The sequence below is a fragment of the Leuciscus leuciscus genome, assembly GCF_965113295.1.
Source record: "Leuciscus leuciscus genome assembly, chromosome: 21".
Lineage (NCBI taxonomy): Eukaryota > Metazoa > Chordata > Actinopteri > Cypriniformes > Leuciscidae > Leuciscus > Leuciscus leuciscus.
This window is the reverse complement of record NC_138745.1, coordinates 24,130,358-24,146,321: the sequence shown is the minus strand read 5'-3', so window position 1 is coordinate 24,146,321 and position 15,964 is coordinate 24,130,358. Positions and strand designations below refer to the sequence as shown.

At 37.6% G+C, this 15,964-nt stretch overlaps 1 protein-coding gene across 1 annotated transcript; it reads right to left on the bottom strand.

Annotated features, from left to right (window-relative positions):
• Positions 1-390: 390 nt before the first annotated feature.
• On the bottom strand, positions 391-15,847 carry itgb3b (integrin beta 3b). Its single transcript, XM_082152016.1, has 15 exons — positions 15,672-15,847; positions 14,889-14,974; positions 13,551-13,755; positions 13,216-13,468; positions 12,671-12,833; positions 12,429-12,590; positions 12,176-12,271; positions 11,989-12,078; positions 11,237-11,371; positions 9,587-10,013; positions 6,767-6,989; positions 6,227-6,327; positions 5,974-6,093; positions 4,651-4,817; positions 391-1,291 (listed from the first exon to the last, which is right to left on the bottom strand). The coding sequence occupies exons 1-15, from the start codon at positions 15,745-15,747 to the stop codon at positions 1,223-1,225; spliced, it is 2,373 nt and encodes a 790-aa protein (XP_082008142.1). The 5' UTR covers positions 15,748-15,847; the 3' UTR covers positions 391-1,222.
• Between the last annotated feature and the right edge of the window lie 117 nt (positions 15,848-15,964).

Here is a 15,964-nt window from a genome sequence, read left to right as displayed (position 1 = left end):
CTAAATATCTCACACAATTACCTTGATAAAGAAGGAAACAAAATCACTAGAGTTGTGTTTGTAACATCAGTCCAGTAGGTGGTGCTGTAGTTAAACACATATAACAGAGTCACATCCACGGAAACCTTCGCACAGCAAAGGAATTTGAATATAGAATTAGTCATTATTAAATATTATTAAATTAATATCAATTAATAGTAATTAAAATAATGTTAATAATACATTTTAACCAGACTAAACTTAGCATGAAACATTAAAACATTAATATTAGCAATAAAACATTGATACATAGAATATATCATGTTAAATTTATGTTTTTGTTTATTGCTTTTAAGATTTAAGTATGTGGCATCACTAGATATTACGATAGGTAATGACATAACACTTAAGTGTATCACATACAATTTATTATATATATATATATAAAACATTTGACAAATATTTATTCATTTCTGGTTAACTACTTAACTAACACAAAACATATATTATGTGACATGTCTGGCAGCACAAAAAGAGAAATCCCAAGATTTCATATATTAGAGAGCACTGTTATACTTTTTGTGCACTTGAGCTGTGAGGTACTTTTTGTCTTTTAAGGTCATTCAGCCAGACAAATAATTACATTGTGTATATTTGGTGTATATTTAGTAAAAATGCTAGACATAAAACTTTTGCAATTCTTTTTACATTTTTATACAATCCAACCAAAACTGCATACTAAAGGCCAGTGTGATAAAGCTACCTCTAAGATATTGTAGATGCATAATATTAATATAGCTATAACCACAACGAATAGAACAGCTTAGAATATTTCATGTTCACGATGAGGGATTCAGTGTTACCACAGGCTATCAGTAGTTGGAAAGATCGCTCAGGCCTTTTATCATTCATATTTGTCACTACACAGAGTGACGGATCAGAGAGAGGAAGGAAATGGTTTGTCGTATGTGTGACAACACAGTGCTGACAGATAGTCATGTAAGAAGCAAATGTAAAGATTCATTCATCCAGTGACAAACAGAAAGACTTCCACAGAGGTGCCATTTTTGACTTTACATATGTACAACAACAAAATATGTACAACCGTTTCCTGTTCGTGTTCAATTTGCGCAATTAAAGCGAACTTCGAAGAAAGTTAAAATGAAAAGAAACTTCGAAGGAAACACTTTTAAACCATATAAATGTATGAACGCTGTCCAGTTCATCCTCTGCTCTCTGGCGGTCAGTCCTTCCCTCGATATGTGATGTTTGTGAATGTTGATGTGGCACCTTTGTAGAGAGGGTTGTGTCCCTACAAGAATAAAAATGTCAGAATAAAAAAAGTCAGTGTGAATTTTTTCCAGTCTAGGTTCTCTCAAAGTTATGAGCAAACATTCTTCCAGTAACATTAATAGAACATTCACATCATTCAGAGTTATCTGGTCTTAAAAAAAATCTTAAAATGTTGATATTTATACATCCTTCATGGGACTTTTTTCTGAGACTTTTTAGTTGGACGTTCGTCTAACATTTTTTGAATGTTAACACTTGTTTAGAGAACATTCAAAAGCAACATTCCCATCATGTTTGCAAAATGCTAAAATGTTCCCTTAAAGGGATAGTTCACTTTGAAATACATTTTTGGTATGTTTTAGCTTACCTCAAGGGCATCCAAGATGTAGGTGTCTTTTTTTCCGCAGTAATTTCAATTTTGATATTTTTAGGTCAAACCGTTCTTGTCTGTCAGTCATATAATGCAGGTCTATGGTCACTGTCTCAAAGAGCATGCACAGAGTCCAAATTAAAACAATTCCCCGTCGTCCAAATGAAACAATTCCCCATCGTAAGTACACATTGATGGCCTAAGACACGAAACGAGCGGTTTGTGTGAGAAAACGAACAGTATTTATATCGTTTTTACCTCTTGTACACATTCACGTCCAAGTGATCTGATCTGACGTGTACGCAGACTGGTGCATAGATATATACACACTAGATGTCGCCTTGTCTACGGCAGTTCATTGGAACGAATGTCTTTAAGGCGACATCTAGTGTATATATCTATGCACCAGTCTGCGTACACGTCAGATCAGATCACTTCGACATGGCTGCGTATAAGAGGTAAAAACGATATAAATACTGTTCGTTTTCTCACACAAACCGCTCGTTTCGTGTCTTAGGCCATCAATGTGTACTTACGATGGGGAATTGTTTAATTTGGACGACGGGGAATTGTTTTAATTTGGACTCTGTGCATGCTCTTTGAGACAGTGACCATCGACCTGCATTATATGACTGACAGACAAGAACGGTTTGACCTAAAAATATCAAAATTGAAACTACTGCGGAAAAAAAGACACCTACATCTTGGATGCCCTTGAGGTAAGCTAAAACATACCAAAAATTAATTTCAAAGTGAACTATCCCTTTAAAGGTGCTCTAAGTGATGTTGGGTGACGTCACTTTTTGTTGACGTTTAAAGTATTGTCAAACAAAATGGAGGCTAGCTAGACCCTCCCTCATCCTCAACCGCGCACTAACCCCCCAAACCACACCCCAAATCCTTCTTGTCGGTTATTGGCTGGAACAGTTTGTTATCTTTAGTTGTGCGGGTTAGCCCAGTCTGTTTTTGTTGCCGTTTGTGGAGCCTATGGTGTCTGCAGAGACCGCGTTTTTTTACAGTGTGTTCAGGGGACAGGCAGCTAACGGATAGTGAGGTGATGTTTGCTGTATGTGACAAAAAATGTTTTGGCCTAAAAAATGTGTGACATCGCTTAGAGCACCTTTAATGTTCGCATAACTAAATTTTCAAATGTTTAAAGACCCCCTGTGGTGCAAATCAAGTTTTTTATGTTGTTTATATGTCAATGTGGTGTTTTTAATATGCTTTAAGACAAACCATGTGCAAATTAATTTGTCGGCACCATTGCTGAATATCAAAGAGAGTTTGAAATCGCCTGTAATGGTCACCAGCTGGAGTGCCCTTGAGAGCCACCAGAGGGCACTCCACATCAGACTATTGTCATTCCCTCACAAACAACATTTCCCATAACTCACTGCCCGGACTCTTCATCCATTATCACATTGTCTCATTATCTTGTTTAGCTCACCCCATATAAGCCTGGTTCACCCTATCACTCATTGCAAAGTTTGTATGTTGCCATGTATGTTGTTACACTGCGTCTCTGAGCATTCTACCTGGTTTTATTGTCTCTTGTCTCTTGGTTCTTGGATTTCTGACTTGTTTCTTGGATTCCCTTTTTGCCTCTGACCCCTGCCTGCCTGCCTGCCTGTTTGTTTGTTTGGTTGTTTGTTTGGACTGCCTTCCTGTGCTTGACCCTTTGCCTGTGTTTGATTATGATTCTGGATTACTCTAATAAACTGCATTTGGATCCTCAACTTGTATGACTCCCCTGCCCCTGTTTCCAACCTTCACAAACGTGTAACCAATCCCATCAACATGCGGGATGGGGCTTTTCTTATCATTGAGTATAAGAAACCCTTTGAGAAGGGACAGGAAAAATTGAATACAGCAATATATCGGGTGTATTATATATATGATGTAGCCTGTATTACAATGTTATGATAAACTATATGCCTTTCTCCACTGACTTTCTATGCTGTTCAAAGCATTTCTAAGGATACAGATTTTTTTTAGAAGGCAGCTGTCTGACTTTGAGATGGCGAACGGGAACATCGTTTGTGTAAGATTAGCAACACATTATTAGCTGTTTGATAGTCAAGCAAAAGGTAATCATATCAATTACCGCTATGTGTCCGACATAGAGAGTGATACATAAAACGCATTACCATTCTGACAGACTTGTAGACGACCCTGTATAATTAACTCTTCCACTTCTTCTTCTGAATCAGTTTCTAGTTCAAACATATGGCTGAATTAAACCAATATTTCCACTTGCCATTATGTAGCATTTACTACAGTTGACCGAATGGATCAGGTCAGAGCCATCTCTATGGCTCTGGATCAGGTATCCGAGCTGGTGTGATTGAGTGGAGGCGGAGACTAATTTGCATATTTAAAGATCCGCGTATACTAAATAAAGCAAGGGTTATATACATTTAAGCTATTTAAAGGCATGACAAAATAATCTTTACAGGAAAAAAACTTGAATATGTCATTTTGATTATCAAAGATGAGTTTTAAAGGATACAATTATTGATTCAGGGCGACTGCAATAAACTAGAAGTTTAGAGAACATTCAAAAATAACGTTTCAGTAACTAAATGGGAATGTTAGCAAAACGTTCTTGGAACATATTTTTGTTAGCTGGTTAAGTGGTCAAGTTTAAGTGGGGAACTCTGCAGTGAAAGGATCAGAGAGTTCACATGTGGCCCGAGACCTCATGGGGGAAAGCCTAATTAGCATTGGATAATTTAAAACAAAACTTGCCCAAGGGTACGGAGGCGTTTCCTTTGTTCTGAGGGGGAAAACAGCATGCCACTGAAACAGTAAAACCATCCTGCCAACATCTATAGTTCACCAAGCTACTTAGACACAGTAATTTGAGCTTTTTACATTAAACAGAGGGGTGTGTGAGTGAAAATGTGTTTTGCTATGTATCCTAAAGTCTTTGATGACTTAGCTTCTGTCTGAAATGTACAGCAGTATGCACATAGTGTATTTTGTGAGTATTTTTACACTTCACTAACCGTTTCCCACTTGGCACGTGCCCGCTCCTCCTCGAACTTGGCAAATTCACGGCGATCATGGATGGTGATAAGCAGTTTCCAGATAAGCAGGGCGGCCAGACCCAAGAACAAGATGGCACCAGCTACTGACAGGAGCACCACCAAGATATCAGGGCCTTTAGGGCAGTCTAGTACACAGGAAAATAAATGTGGTTAGAGATGTTTTTAAATCTTTCATATAACAGGCAAAATTTCAGAACTAAGTGTGTTTACTTTTAATTACACTACTGGTCAAAAGTTTGGGGTGGTAAGATTTAAAAAGAAAATTTAAGTCTCTAAATTCTCATTCACACCAGGGACGATAACTATAATGATAACAATAAAGATATAGTTTTAAAAATCGTTTTAAACATAAAAGAAAAGCACAGTCCACAACGACACTATGGCAAAATTTTATCCCTAAAATGTACTAGTATCTATTTATTAGGTATTAATATCTAATAAATAAGAACTAGCATCTAATGAATAAGGGCTAGTACCTTTTAAAAAGGTACTAGTCCCTAAAGAATAAGCACTAGTACCTAATAAGTACTAATACCTAAAGGAATAGATACTAGTATCTAAACAATAGTAGCATGAAAATAGGTACTTCTACGTCTTAAGGATTAAATGTTAAAACGGCTTGCCATTTTGGAACAGAGAAACAATATCGTTGGAGTCACTTTCAGAAAAAATTTTTTCCAGCTGATAAACGCAAAAAAAATTGACAGTCTTTACTGACCCTAAACTTTTGAACGGTGGTGTTTATGTACCTTGATTTCCCTTTTTTTCAGAATTTTCAAAAAAAAATCTGTAAGCTCTCTTATATTGTCCCGAGTCTGTCTCTTTGCTTCCTGTCTGAACCATTCCTGTCCCAGTGGGAATTACACTGTGTCAGCAGGTTCTTCAGTAGCTTGGATGTTGTTTATTGCGGTATGTTTTTACAAGGTGGGGTGCTCCCTGGGTTTTGGAGATGTGTGTGCCACTAATAGAGCCCATGTTCCACATGTGTGTCCATTAAAGCAGAGCAGCAGACTCTCACTGCGGGCTCCTGAATTTACAGCCGTGACACTCTGCACATACACCTACACGTACATACGCTTACACAAACACCTATAAACTATGTCCTATGTTCTAAAATCTCTAATATCCAAAAATACAATAAGCACTAGTCCTCTGAATAATATACTTTCTTTTTATCTTCTCAAACCATCTTTGTAAAAAGATGGAGACTTGCATTTGAAACACAGTAAACACCGATAAACAGTTTTTTTTTTAGCAGTGAGAGCAGTGAAATGGTGTTACCTGGCTCTTTAACTAGAGACAAGATGGATTTGCCACTGTTGTCCTCATAGTACTGAAACCTTTGCACACAGTCATCTTCATCCTTATAGGTGCAATTTACTGCATTCTTATCATGGAACACTGTAGAGTAACAGAGGGTTACAAAAAGCTGGCACTGATTTAATTATAATAATAATATTTTGTATTATTGTTGTTCATTAAATTACCAATGTTTTGGTTATTATCTATAACAAATTGAATGTAATAATGGTACCCAGATCATCCACCAGACTGATTTCATCTCTGCAGATTCGAGTGCAGGTGTCATCATCGAAGAGTTTCCCCCTCTTAAAGTGCTTACACTCTACACAGTCCCTGGAGAGAGAAAATTTTTTAAAGACGTACATTTTTTTTAACTTAAATAAAGATGACAGAAACTTGCTATGTTTGAATGGAATACTAGTTCTTCTTCTTCAAAATAAAGAAGTGGTTGACAGGGGGAATAAAAATAACCCCATGGTTGAGAACCACTGGCGTACTGAATACTGTGTAGTATAAACTTTGTACTTCCATACTATACAATTTTTTAGTATATTAAACAGAATGTATTATGCAAAATAAGCATTTCAAATAGTATAATGCTATATTGTGGTCACATGACCTTATCATATTGCATGTTTAATGCAATGACTGCCATCCAATTAGAAATCCAAATTGTTATTTTAATATCTTAATCCTTTTAGTATTTTATACTGTGCAAAGCATATACACACACTGCAGAAAGAGTAGAATGGTAGTAAGCTATTATGCTCACTTTTTCAGGGTGCAGGCGTCAGGGCAGGTGGGGCATTTGTCGCAGGTGGAGCCGTAGGCCCCAGGCTGAGTGCACTCACAGCTCCCACACACACACTGACCACGACCGCTGCACAACAGCCCCAAGCTGGACATACAGGTGTCTGTACGAGTAGAACAATTGCAGTTCTCCCCCTTCCAGTCTGGATCACACTGGCAAAACCCACAATAACAAGTGCCATGACCTAGAATGAGCCATGAAAGGAAAAAAATAACACAAAGACGGAAATAAGTGAGACGATTCCACACGGCTGTACTGCATGTTTGACTCTTGCAAGAATGCTTTTAAGGATTAATAATGTTCACTCCCATTATGTAATGGTTAGATTGAACTTGAGCCTATAAAAGATCCTCATGTAAGGATTTGTACATTCCACATTATTACCAAATATTATGCGGAGGCTTTCCATGGTTCACAAACTAAATTCCCCACTGGAAATCATGCTTAACTGTTGTCAAACAGATTCATGTATCTTTTTTAATCACACAGTTTTCTAAAAATGGACATCTGGTGCTGGTGAATGTCAGGGATGTGACAGAATTAATATGATAAGCATTAGGCTATATACTATAATTCACTTGACATTCAATGGCAGAATGCAGAGCCCCATTGTGCGTGATATACAGTTATAATTATAAACACATTTGTGGCGGTGTGCATGTTTGTGTAGGAGATTACAATGCCTTAGCAAAACAGTGTTTATGAGTGATCAGGGATTTTGGTTGAAAACACTGATGCAGCTAAATCAAAAACAAAATGGAAAAAAAACAATGGCTAACCAAATGCAAAAAAAGAACATTGTAATGCATGTAATTATTCTTCCCACTGAAAAACAATACAAACCCTTCACATCAACCCAAACACTACTTTACTCCCTCACTGGGCTATTTTTGGTTCAATGACATCATACATGTGTGACAACGCAAGAAAGGCATTTTCTGGATAACGTTGGGCCTCTGGGGATATGCTATTCAGGCTTTAAGAAACTTCTTGTAGATTTAAGAGACTAAAATTTTTTCAGTTGAAGACCTCAAAGGTACACTGAAATCTTTTGGAATCACGAATACTGAGATCTGGTTCTGCTTAAGCGAGAAACCAACCCCCTTCCAGGAGGTACACAACTTCAAGAGGTCCACTACAGTATTTTGTAATTTTACATAAACTATTCGGCCATTCCAACTCAAACGCGCCCCAGTGGAACATCAGCACCTCGTCTAAAGAACAAGCACACGTCTCAAATAGGTCAACACATGGTTTAGCCTGCCAAGTCCCACAGAGCATGTTTATTTATAAGAAGAGCTTGTTCTCGACTAACGCACGAGACGTTTTAGTGTTGTTGTAGGTAATTCCTTTGAGGTGATGTGAGGCAGGGAACCGAGAATCTTACTCGTAAAGAAAGACTTTTGTACAAAATAACAGGCTGTGAAAAGCAGAGCCTTTATCCTGCTGGTTGCGAGTTAGTCAAGGCTGAGATGCAGTAGCCCTAAAAAGTATGTGGACCCTTAAGTCACACTTAAAATGTATGAGTGTCTTTGCATTATTTGACAAAATATTAAACCGAGTGACATTATTTAAAAAAAAATATTACACCAGCACATTATACAAGCAAATGATTGCGAAAAAAGACCTTTGTAAGATTTTAAAGTGAAAACAAAAATATTCAGACACTTTCCGAATGTCAAACGTTAGTAAAACATGTCTATATGTCTATATAATGAACTACATGATCTAAAAAAAAAAAAAGGGTAATATTATATTTATTCTTTTTTTAAAATAAAATTATTATAAAAAAAAGTCGTTTCACACGAACAAAAAGACAGTAACTACCACTTTGTTAATAAAACATCATAAAGTACATTTTAAACTGTATTTGTTTGATTCACTAAAAAGAACAGTTCATAAAAATAATTTCTTGTGGAATCAGACTACACTTGTACTGTACATTTTTGATTCACTAAAACAAACAAACTCATAAGAGTAATTTGTTCGGAAATCAGACCACATTGGCTAAACTGTATGTTCTTTATTCACAAAAAAGAACCGACTCATAAGAATCATTCGTCTGAGAATCAAACTACATTGGCCCTGTCCCAAATGGCACCCTAAACACTCCCGGTCTTCCGACGAGTCCGCACTTTCGTGACGTAAACGCCGTTTTGACTGTCTGGTAGAAGTCTGCAGCAGAGCTCGCTTCAGTGCGGGCTCGGCAAAAGTGTGCATTGTGGGCGCATATCAACCGCAAAGGGGGGTGCTTGAGTGCACCCTTCTAAAACCTAAAATGACCAATGTGACACCCTACGGTCTCATGAACTAAACAGACACGCCATTTTAAGTCCATAAGACCGAAAGTATAAAGAGTAAAAAAATTTACTCATTATAGTCGTCCGTTATATTATCAGAGTTGTTGGCAGGAGAATAAAAATGCAAGAACATCATTCAGAGTAGTTCTCAGTGTCTAATCATAAAACAGGTCTAGAATAATTTGTTTGCAAATGCCACTGCATTTTATACATTTTGCCTTTATAATTATTAAAACCTCTGAAAACCAAAAAAGAGCTTAGTATTATCAGCATAATAGTAAAAAAAATAACCCCATGTTTCCTAATAAAATCTCCCAAGGGTCGCATGTACAGGGTGAAAAGCAACGGTCCTAGTACTGAGCCTTGTGGTACTCCATACTGTTAATGTCACATCCATTTATAAACCAATAGTCTAATAACAAAACACTATCACAGTCAACAAAGTACATCTAGCTTCCTCTGGCCCCAAATCATGTCTTACCTGAGCAGAGCTCTCCTTTGTACCGCAGGCAGCTGAAATCGTCACACTCACACCTCTTCCCCCACACCTTGCCAAAATCATTATTGTGACACACGCATTGGCCGCACACGCAGTCTCCACGGCTGCTGCAGATCACTTTGTCCGGCCCGGTGCAGGCGTCCTGCTCGGTGGGGCTGTAGTCCCCTTCTGCACACTCACACCTGGGACCCAATCGTCCCGGGTTACACAGGCAGATTCCACACTCATAGGTGCCGTTGCCGTGGTGACAAACGGGACTGTCGGGCTCTGCCTTAGCTTGGCATTTACACTCACACTCAAAGTTGACTGTGATCTGCAAGGTGTCTTTGAAGCCCACTGGTTTGATGGTAAAGGTCTTTCGCTTCGCCTTGGGACAGCCCCTGGCCCGAGCTTCGACGCTAAAGGACACCTGTAAAGGATATATTGAGGAAATGCAGGGTTGTTACAGAGCACCAGTGTTCAAAAACATGAATTATTGTTATACATTACAAATTAGAACTGTGGGACTACGCTCACACTACTGTTCAAAAGTTTGGGGTCAGTACAATTTTAATTTATTTATTAATACTTAATCAATTGATCAAAAGTGACGGAATAGACTTTTACATTGTTACAAAAAGTTTCTATTTCAAATAAATGCTGCTTTTAATTAATTAAAGAATCCTGAAATATCACTGTTTTTACTGTATTTTGGATCAAATAAATGCTCCCTTGGTGAGCATAAAAGACTTATTTCAAAAACTACCCTAAACTTTTAAATGGTAGTGTATATTCAATTATATTTAAATAAAACAAACTTTATTTAGTATTAAAAATACTAAATAATTTACTATTATATTTAAAATTAGCTAAAATATATAATAATGTCACTTCAATATGTTACACATCTGCCACAATAATGCAATTTTTTTTAATTCTCCATTTGAAGACTATTTTTTTGAGAAAAATATAATATAATATAATATAATATAATATAATATAATATAATATAATATAATATAATAGTTGAAAAATAAAATTATACTTTCAATATATTTTATTTATAATATATTTATATTTCTTGTGTGGATGTTTAGCCATCATGTACATGACATATGTGAGTCTTATCCTTCCATTGTTGACAGTGACTGTGTTGGAATGACAGACAGTCTGAACTGAAGGCTGGGTGGTGTGAGTCAGAGCAGTACGACAGAGAACAGGAAACAGGCAAGTCTGATGCCTAGACACACTCAGCAAAATGAGTAATGGCACAGTTACACCCACTTGTTCTGTATGTGTGTACGTTTTTACAGTTAACCATTTACAAGGAAGGGAGTGAAACCACAATATTTTATGCAACTCATTTATCAAGGAAGGCAGATGATTGCACATTAGGAAGGACATTTCCTGTGCTCCTCCTTATTTGTGGAATATGTCAAACCATCAGAGTGAGTATACGACTGAAAGTGAAGGAAGGGACCGAATTTACTCTTGGGGAGTTTTATAATAAGTTTTTTTGGTTAAGCAACACCAGGAATTTAATATGGAGAATAAATAAACAAATGAGAATCGAATGAGATGGATGGAGAAAATTAGAGCGATGGAAAGAAAGTGCCAAAAAAAAACAAAAAAAAAACAGAAGAGGATACTGACGGTATCTCCTCTTTTGAGGCCAGAGCAGGATCTTAGCCCAGGTATGACCTCTCCATTGAGACATGTGGCATTAAATGTCAGACTGAGCTCTTCCGGGACATTCAAGAGCTCCAGCTCAACCTTAGAGCGCAGTTTCTGTAACACAAACACAAACACAACAGCAAACAATAGATCAGTGACCACAGACATGTGAATGAAGTAAAGCCTTTTAAAGGAATGTTCCAGGTTCAACACAAGTACAACTTTATTGATAGCATATGTGGCATAATTTGAATAACCACAGAAAATCTTTTTTAACTCATTTTTGAAACAAAAATCACATTATTTTTTGTTGTAAACAACATTAATTTTGACTGAACAATGTGAACTCTTTCTCTGTGTTACCTGCACCCAGTTTTTATCTGTTTATTTGTCAGCAAAGGTCCGCCAGTTGATGCAGGACTTTTGACAGCTCCAGGACTTTTGTAAAAATTACAGATTCAACTTCTGCATTTTTGTATTCCAGCCCATGTACAGTCGGATCGATAGAGGGTGGAACCAAAATTTGGATGTTGAAGTTTTGGCAAAAGGGAACGGCACAACCCTTTTTCTGTTTTCTCTAGTCATTCAGCACCGATTTCAAAAAACTTTTGATGTTTCAACTGCATAGACAGCCAAGTTTTATTAAAAGCCCATCATGTCAAGAGTGAATTGTCCCTTCAGTTGTATTGAACCCAGAAATTTATTTTGGCAAATGTAAAAAGGGACATTACAGCGTATGCATCCTGGATCAGCTGGATGACGTTATGAGAATCCTCGGACAGCGTTCCCACTGCAGTGCCAGGGATCAGCTCACTGTAGTTCTACAATGGATAGAGGAGAAGTCTTTGAAAGTGTCCTTAAAAATCTTATCAGACATTTACCATGTTGATTTATGGTAACATTTAATAACCTTCTTACCTTATAAAGTGATTCCACATGGCTAGTCACAGCAAAGATGAGATTTATATTGTTCTCTGACATTTTCTCTGTGATTAATGCCAGTGATGGGTAGTCCTGAGAAAAATGTTAGAATGCATAATTAAAGGTCATATGCTGTACACTTTATAGTGTGTCTAATACTAAATATTCCATCAACATTTATGTTTTGTCTATATATTCCAACTGAACTTTTGAGGAAAAGTACTTAAAAAGATCAGCAGAATATCACTACCATAGTTGTAGACATATTGTAGATGTTATCTGTTCCCACATAGCATTGGCCGTCATTGGGTCGCACAATTCCCGCCAAGCGCCCATCCAGTGCCACATGTGTCTTGGCATCTGTGGTGAAAACCAGTAAGTGAGATGCACCTGCTCTCCAACCAATTTTATCCTGGGAAAGACAAAAATGATCAAATAAGAGAGGTCAAAGTGACAGTAGGCCAAAAATACTTATAAAGGTGCCACTTCAACCTTGCACACGGCTGCCTGTATGATGGCGTCGAAGCCTCCCTCTGGGGCGTCCCTGTTCCGGGACACCTTTTGTTTCTTCACTTCCTCTGTAAAGCGGCCCACCTCCTCCGTCAGAGACAGAACGTGTCTGTAGCCAAACTGAGGCTGGCATTTGTACGGAATTCTAGCATATATAATAGAGAAATATTTAAAGACCAGAAATTAACATGAGAATGATGAGAAGGTTCAGGAAGTTGAAATATGGGCTTCTACTAATACTGGTAACTGTGTAACCATGCCAAACCAATGGGTAGTGTTGGTCATTCACCTTTGCTGGCACAAATGAGTCACAACATTCAAGCTATTCAAAACAGCCTACAGTGTAATACTTATTTTGTATGTAACTCAGAAAATAGAGACACTTCAACCATAATAACAGGGTGACTAAAGATAATAAATATCAGATTCTGTCAGCTAACAAGCACACCCCCCAATTACATGTTTGTAATAAACACCTATCATCTGTAATGCTTATGTTCAACATGTAAATATATGTCTTCACTCACGAGTAACAGGGATTTAACACGGCCTCTTGGGGGGAGATGTACATGTACGGGGACACGGGTTTATCCACGAAAGCCCCAAAGCCCATGCGCAGATTACTGGTGGTTTTGCTCATCTCTTCACTCAGGCCTTGCCCCAGCCGTCGCAACTGAGACAAGTCGTCATTCATGGAGTAGGACAGGTCCATCAGATAATACAAGTCCACAGGGTAGTCCTCAACCTGACGGACTTTCAGCGTGAAGACCTGGGAATCATCTGTGAAACGCCAGAGTAACAATTCGTTCTAATGGAAGAACGTGTAATTTGCGGTCATTCGTTTTAGGGTTGATGAACTCACCAGGTCTTAGAGAGATTTGCATGCTCTGAGGTTGGATCTGGGTGACGTCGGTGGTGGATCCAGAGGCCTTGTCACTGAGATCCTTGTTCTCCGTCACATGCATTTTGCTGGTGGGATACTCCAGAGCTCCTCTCCTGCATCCTGCCTCGATGAGGTTCTTCTTCAGGTCACATCGGGAAGAGCCAGGCACATCTTGTCCAAAATCCTGATAAGCATTTGGTACACAGTTATACTGGTACAGGACACTTAAAAAATATTTCTGCGGTAAATAGAATTACGGAAAAACAAATCAAACACTCCTCGCCTCGTCTGCCATTGGTTAAAAAAAGAAGGTAGTCCTGCCTCCTAAGTCAGGCTAATGGTTAAGCCAATATTTTTGTACCAAAACATTGACAATCTAGTGGATTTCCTTTTTACAGCTAAGGAAACAGCCGTCATTTTACTTCCTAAACTGTAATACATGACTCACACTTTTATATGAGATAAGGACAAAAGTTTTGAAAAAAGTTTTGACGGTAACAACACAGAGAAATCCTTTGTCCTCTTCATAATGATTCAATGGTTGAGGCTTAAACATAGTCATTGAAAACAACTGTTTTCCATAAGACATCCTCTTTAAGTTGGCATGTAATGATTTTTTCTAAATCTATTTGCTAAAAGCATTTTATTAATCTTATTGTAAACAATTTATACTTGCGTATTTAGGCTAATTCTTTTAAAACTTTGTTGGAATTAATTGAATGTCAAAACTCTTCCTTTGCAACGGCAGACTTCTCTTTGGTGATATATGCTGGACTTCTCCATAAGCTCACATTCCGGTCTTCCACCATCCATCCAGCAACCAAATTGATAGATTTAAATCCCCCTTTTTTTTTTCTGATAATCTGCTTCACTCGGATTGCAACACAGAAGAAAAGATCTGTCGCTACTTCGGTTGCATTGTCATTGTCATTGACTAAACTGGAAACCATGTGGTGGATAGTAGTGGTGACGGTAAAACCATAAGTCTTGAGAAACAATTCATTGTTCTAATTGATTTAAAGTTGCAAAAATCTGTTTTGTCATGAAATAAGACAAAACAAATCCTTGACTCAGAGATGAGGTAGTGTATTTAAGTCTTATCCAGCCTATTTAATCTCCACTGAGTCATGATCTGAGCATTAGCATACTAAGATATCGCTGATCTATATATATATATTTTTTAAAAATCCACTAAGACTGACTGAACGTTTGATTATACTATCAATCATACAGCTTTCTACCATGCAGGAATCTTAATACTGTATTAAAATCTAAACATGTTTCAGCTCAGTCATAAATTATTGTAGAGCACCACACCTCTTGAAAGCACCAGGCACAGGTAGGATGCACTGCCAGGCACTGCTGACATGTGCTGGCTCCTCGAGAAGTACAGATGTTGGAGCCTGCATGGAAGAGAAAGAAAAATGCACATTTTTGATTTCCAACTGGATTAAACTGCATTTAAACTGGCAGCCTGCAGGCTTATAGAAACAAAAACATGTCTAATCATTAACATATGATCAGTTTCATTTGCCTCCATTTGTAGGGGAATTAAACGATCAGCATTACCAGCATGTATCAGACAAAACATTTGACAAAAAGAAGATTTTAAGAACATTTTATAAAGGTCACATATACTGACTTTTATCAGACCTGATCTATCAGAAATTCAAGGTATAACTGAAAGTGCATAGTACACACATGCCAAAGTTTAATACTGGGTAAAATGTGGGTCCATTTAGTGATAATGTTGCTTTATGGTTTCTGTTTGAAAGAAAGAAAGAAAGAAAGAAAGAAAGAAAGAAAGAAAGAAAGAAAGAAAGAAAGAAAGAAAGAAAGAAAGAAAGAAAGAAAGAAAGAAAGAAAGAAAGAAAGAAAGAAGTGTGTTCGGATAAAATGAAAGAAAGTGGCAAAATATCTGACAGTCAAAATTAAACATATTCATTCATCCTCTGTCAGCAGAGTCACGTCAGCAGACATAATTGGCTGTGTCAAAATAAGATAAAATATATCAAAATGCGATCAGACAAGACAGAAAAGTTGTTATAGGAAAAAAGCTATAGATTAAGAGAAAACTAAAAAGACGGGACGTAACGTTACCTAGTCCAGCATCAATTAGGAATACAATCACACAATAAATCCATAAGCTGAAGAGTTTGAAATAAGTTTTCTCCATCTCGGGTAACGGGTGAGTGGATACAGGCGTTTATCGCTCTTCTACTGGGACACCGGCGGTTTGTGCGGTCTCTGCCCTCCTCCTCTTCCTTTACGCCCCAGCATAGACATCAGACCAACACCAAATATAGAGTAAATTTGTAGCAAAACTGGGTTTATTTCCGAGAGAGGGGGCAGAGGAGGGGCCGACTTTACGAACATTTGCCACAGGTCTTGAA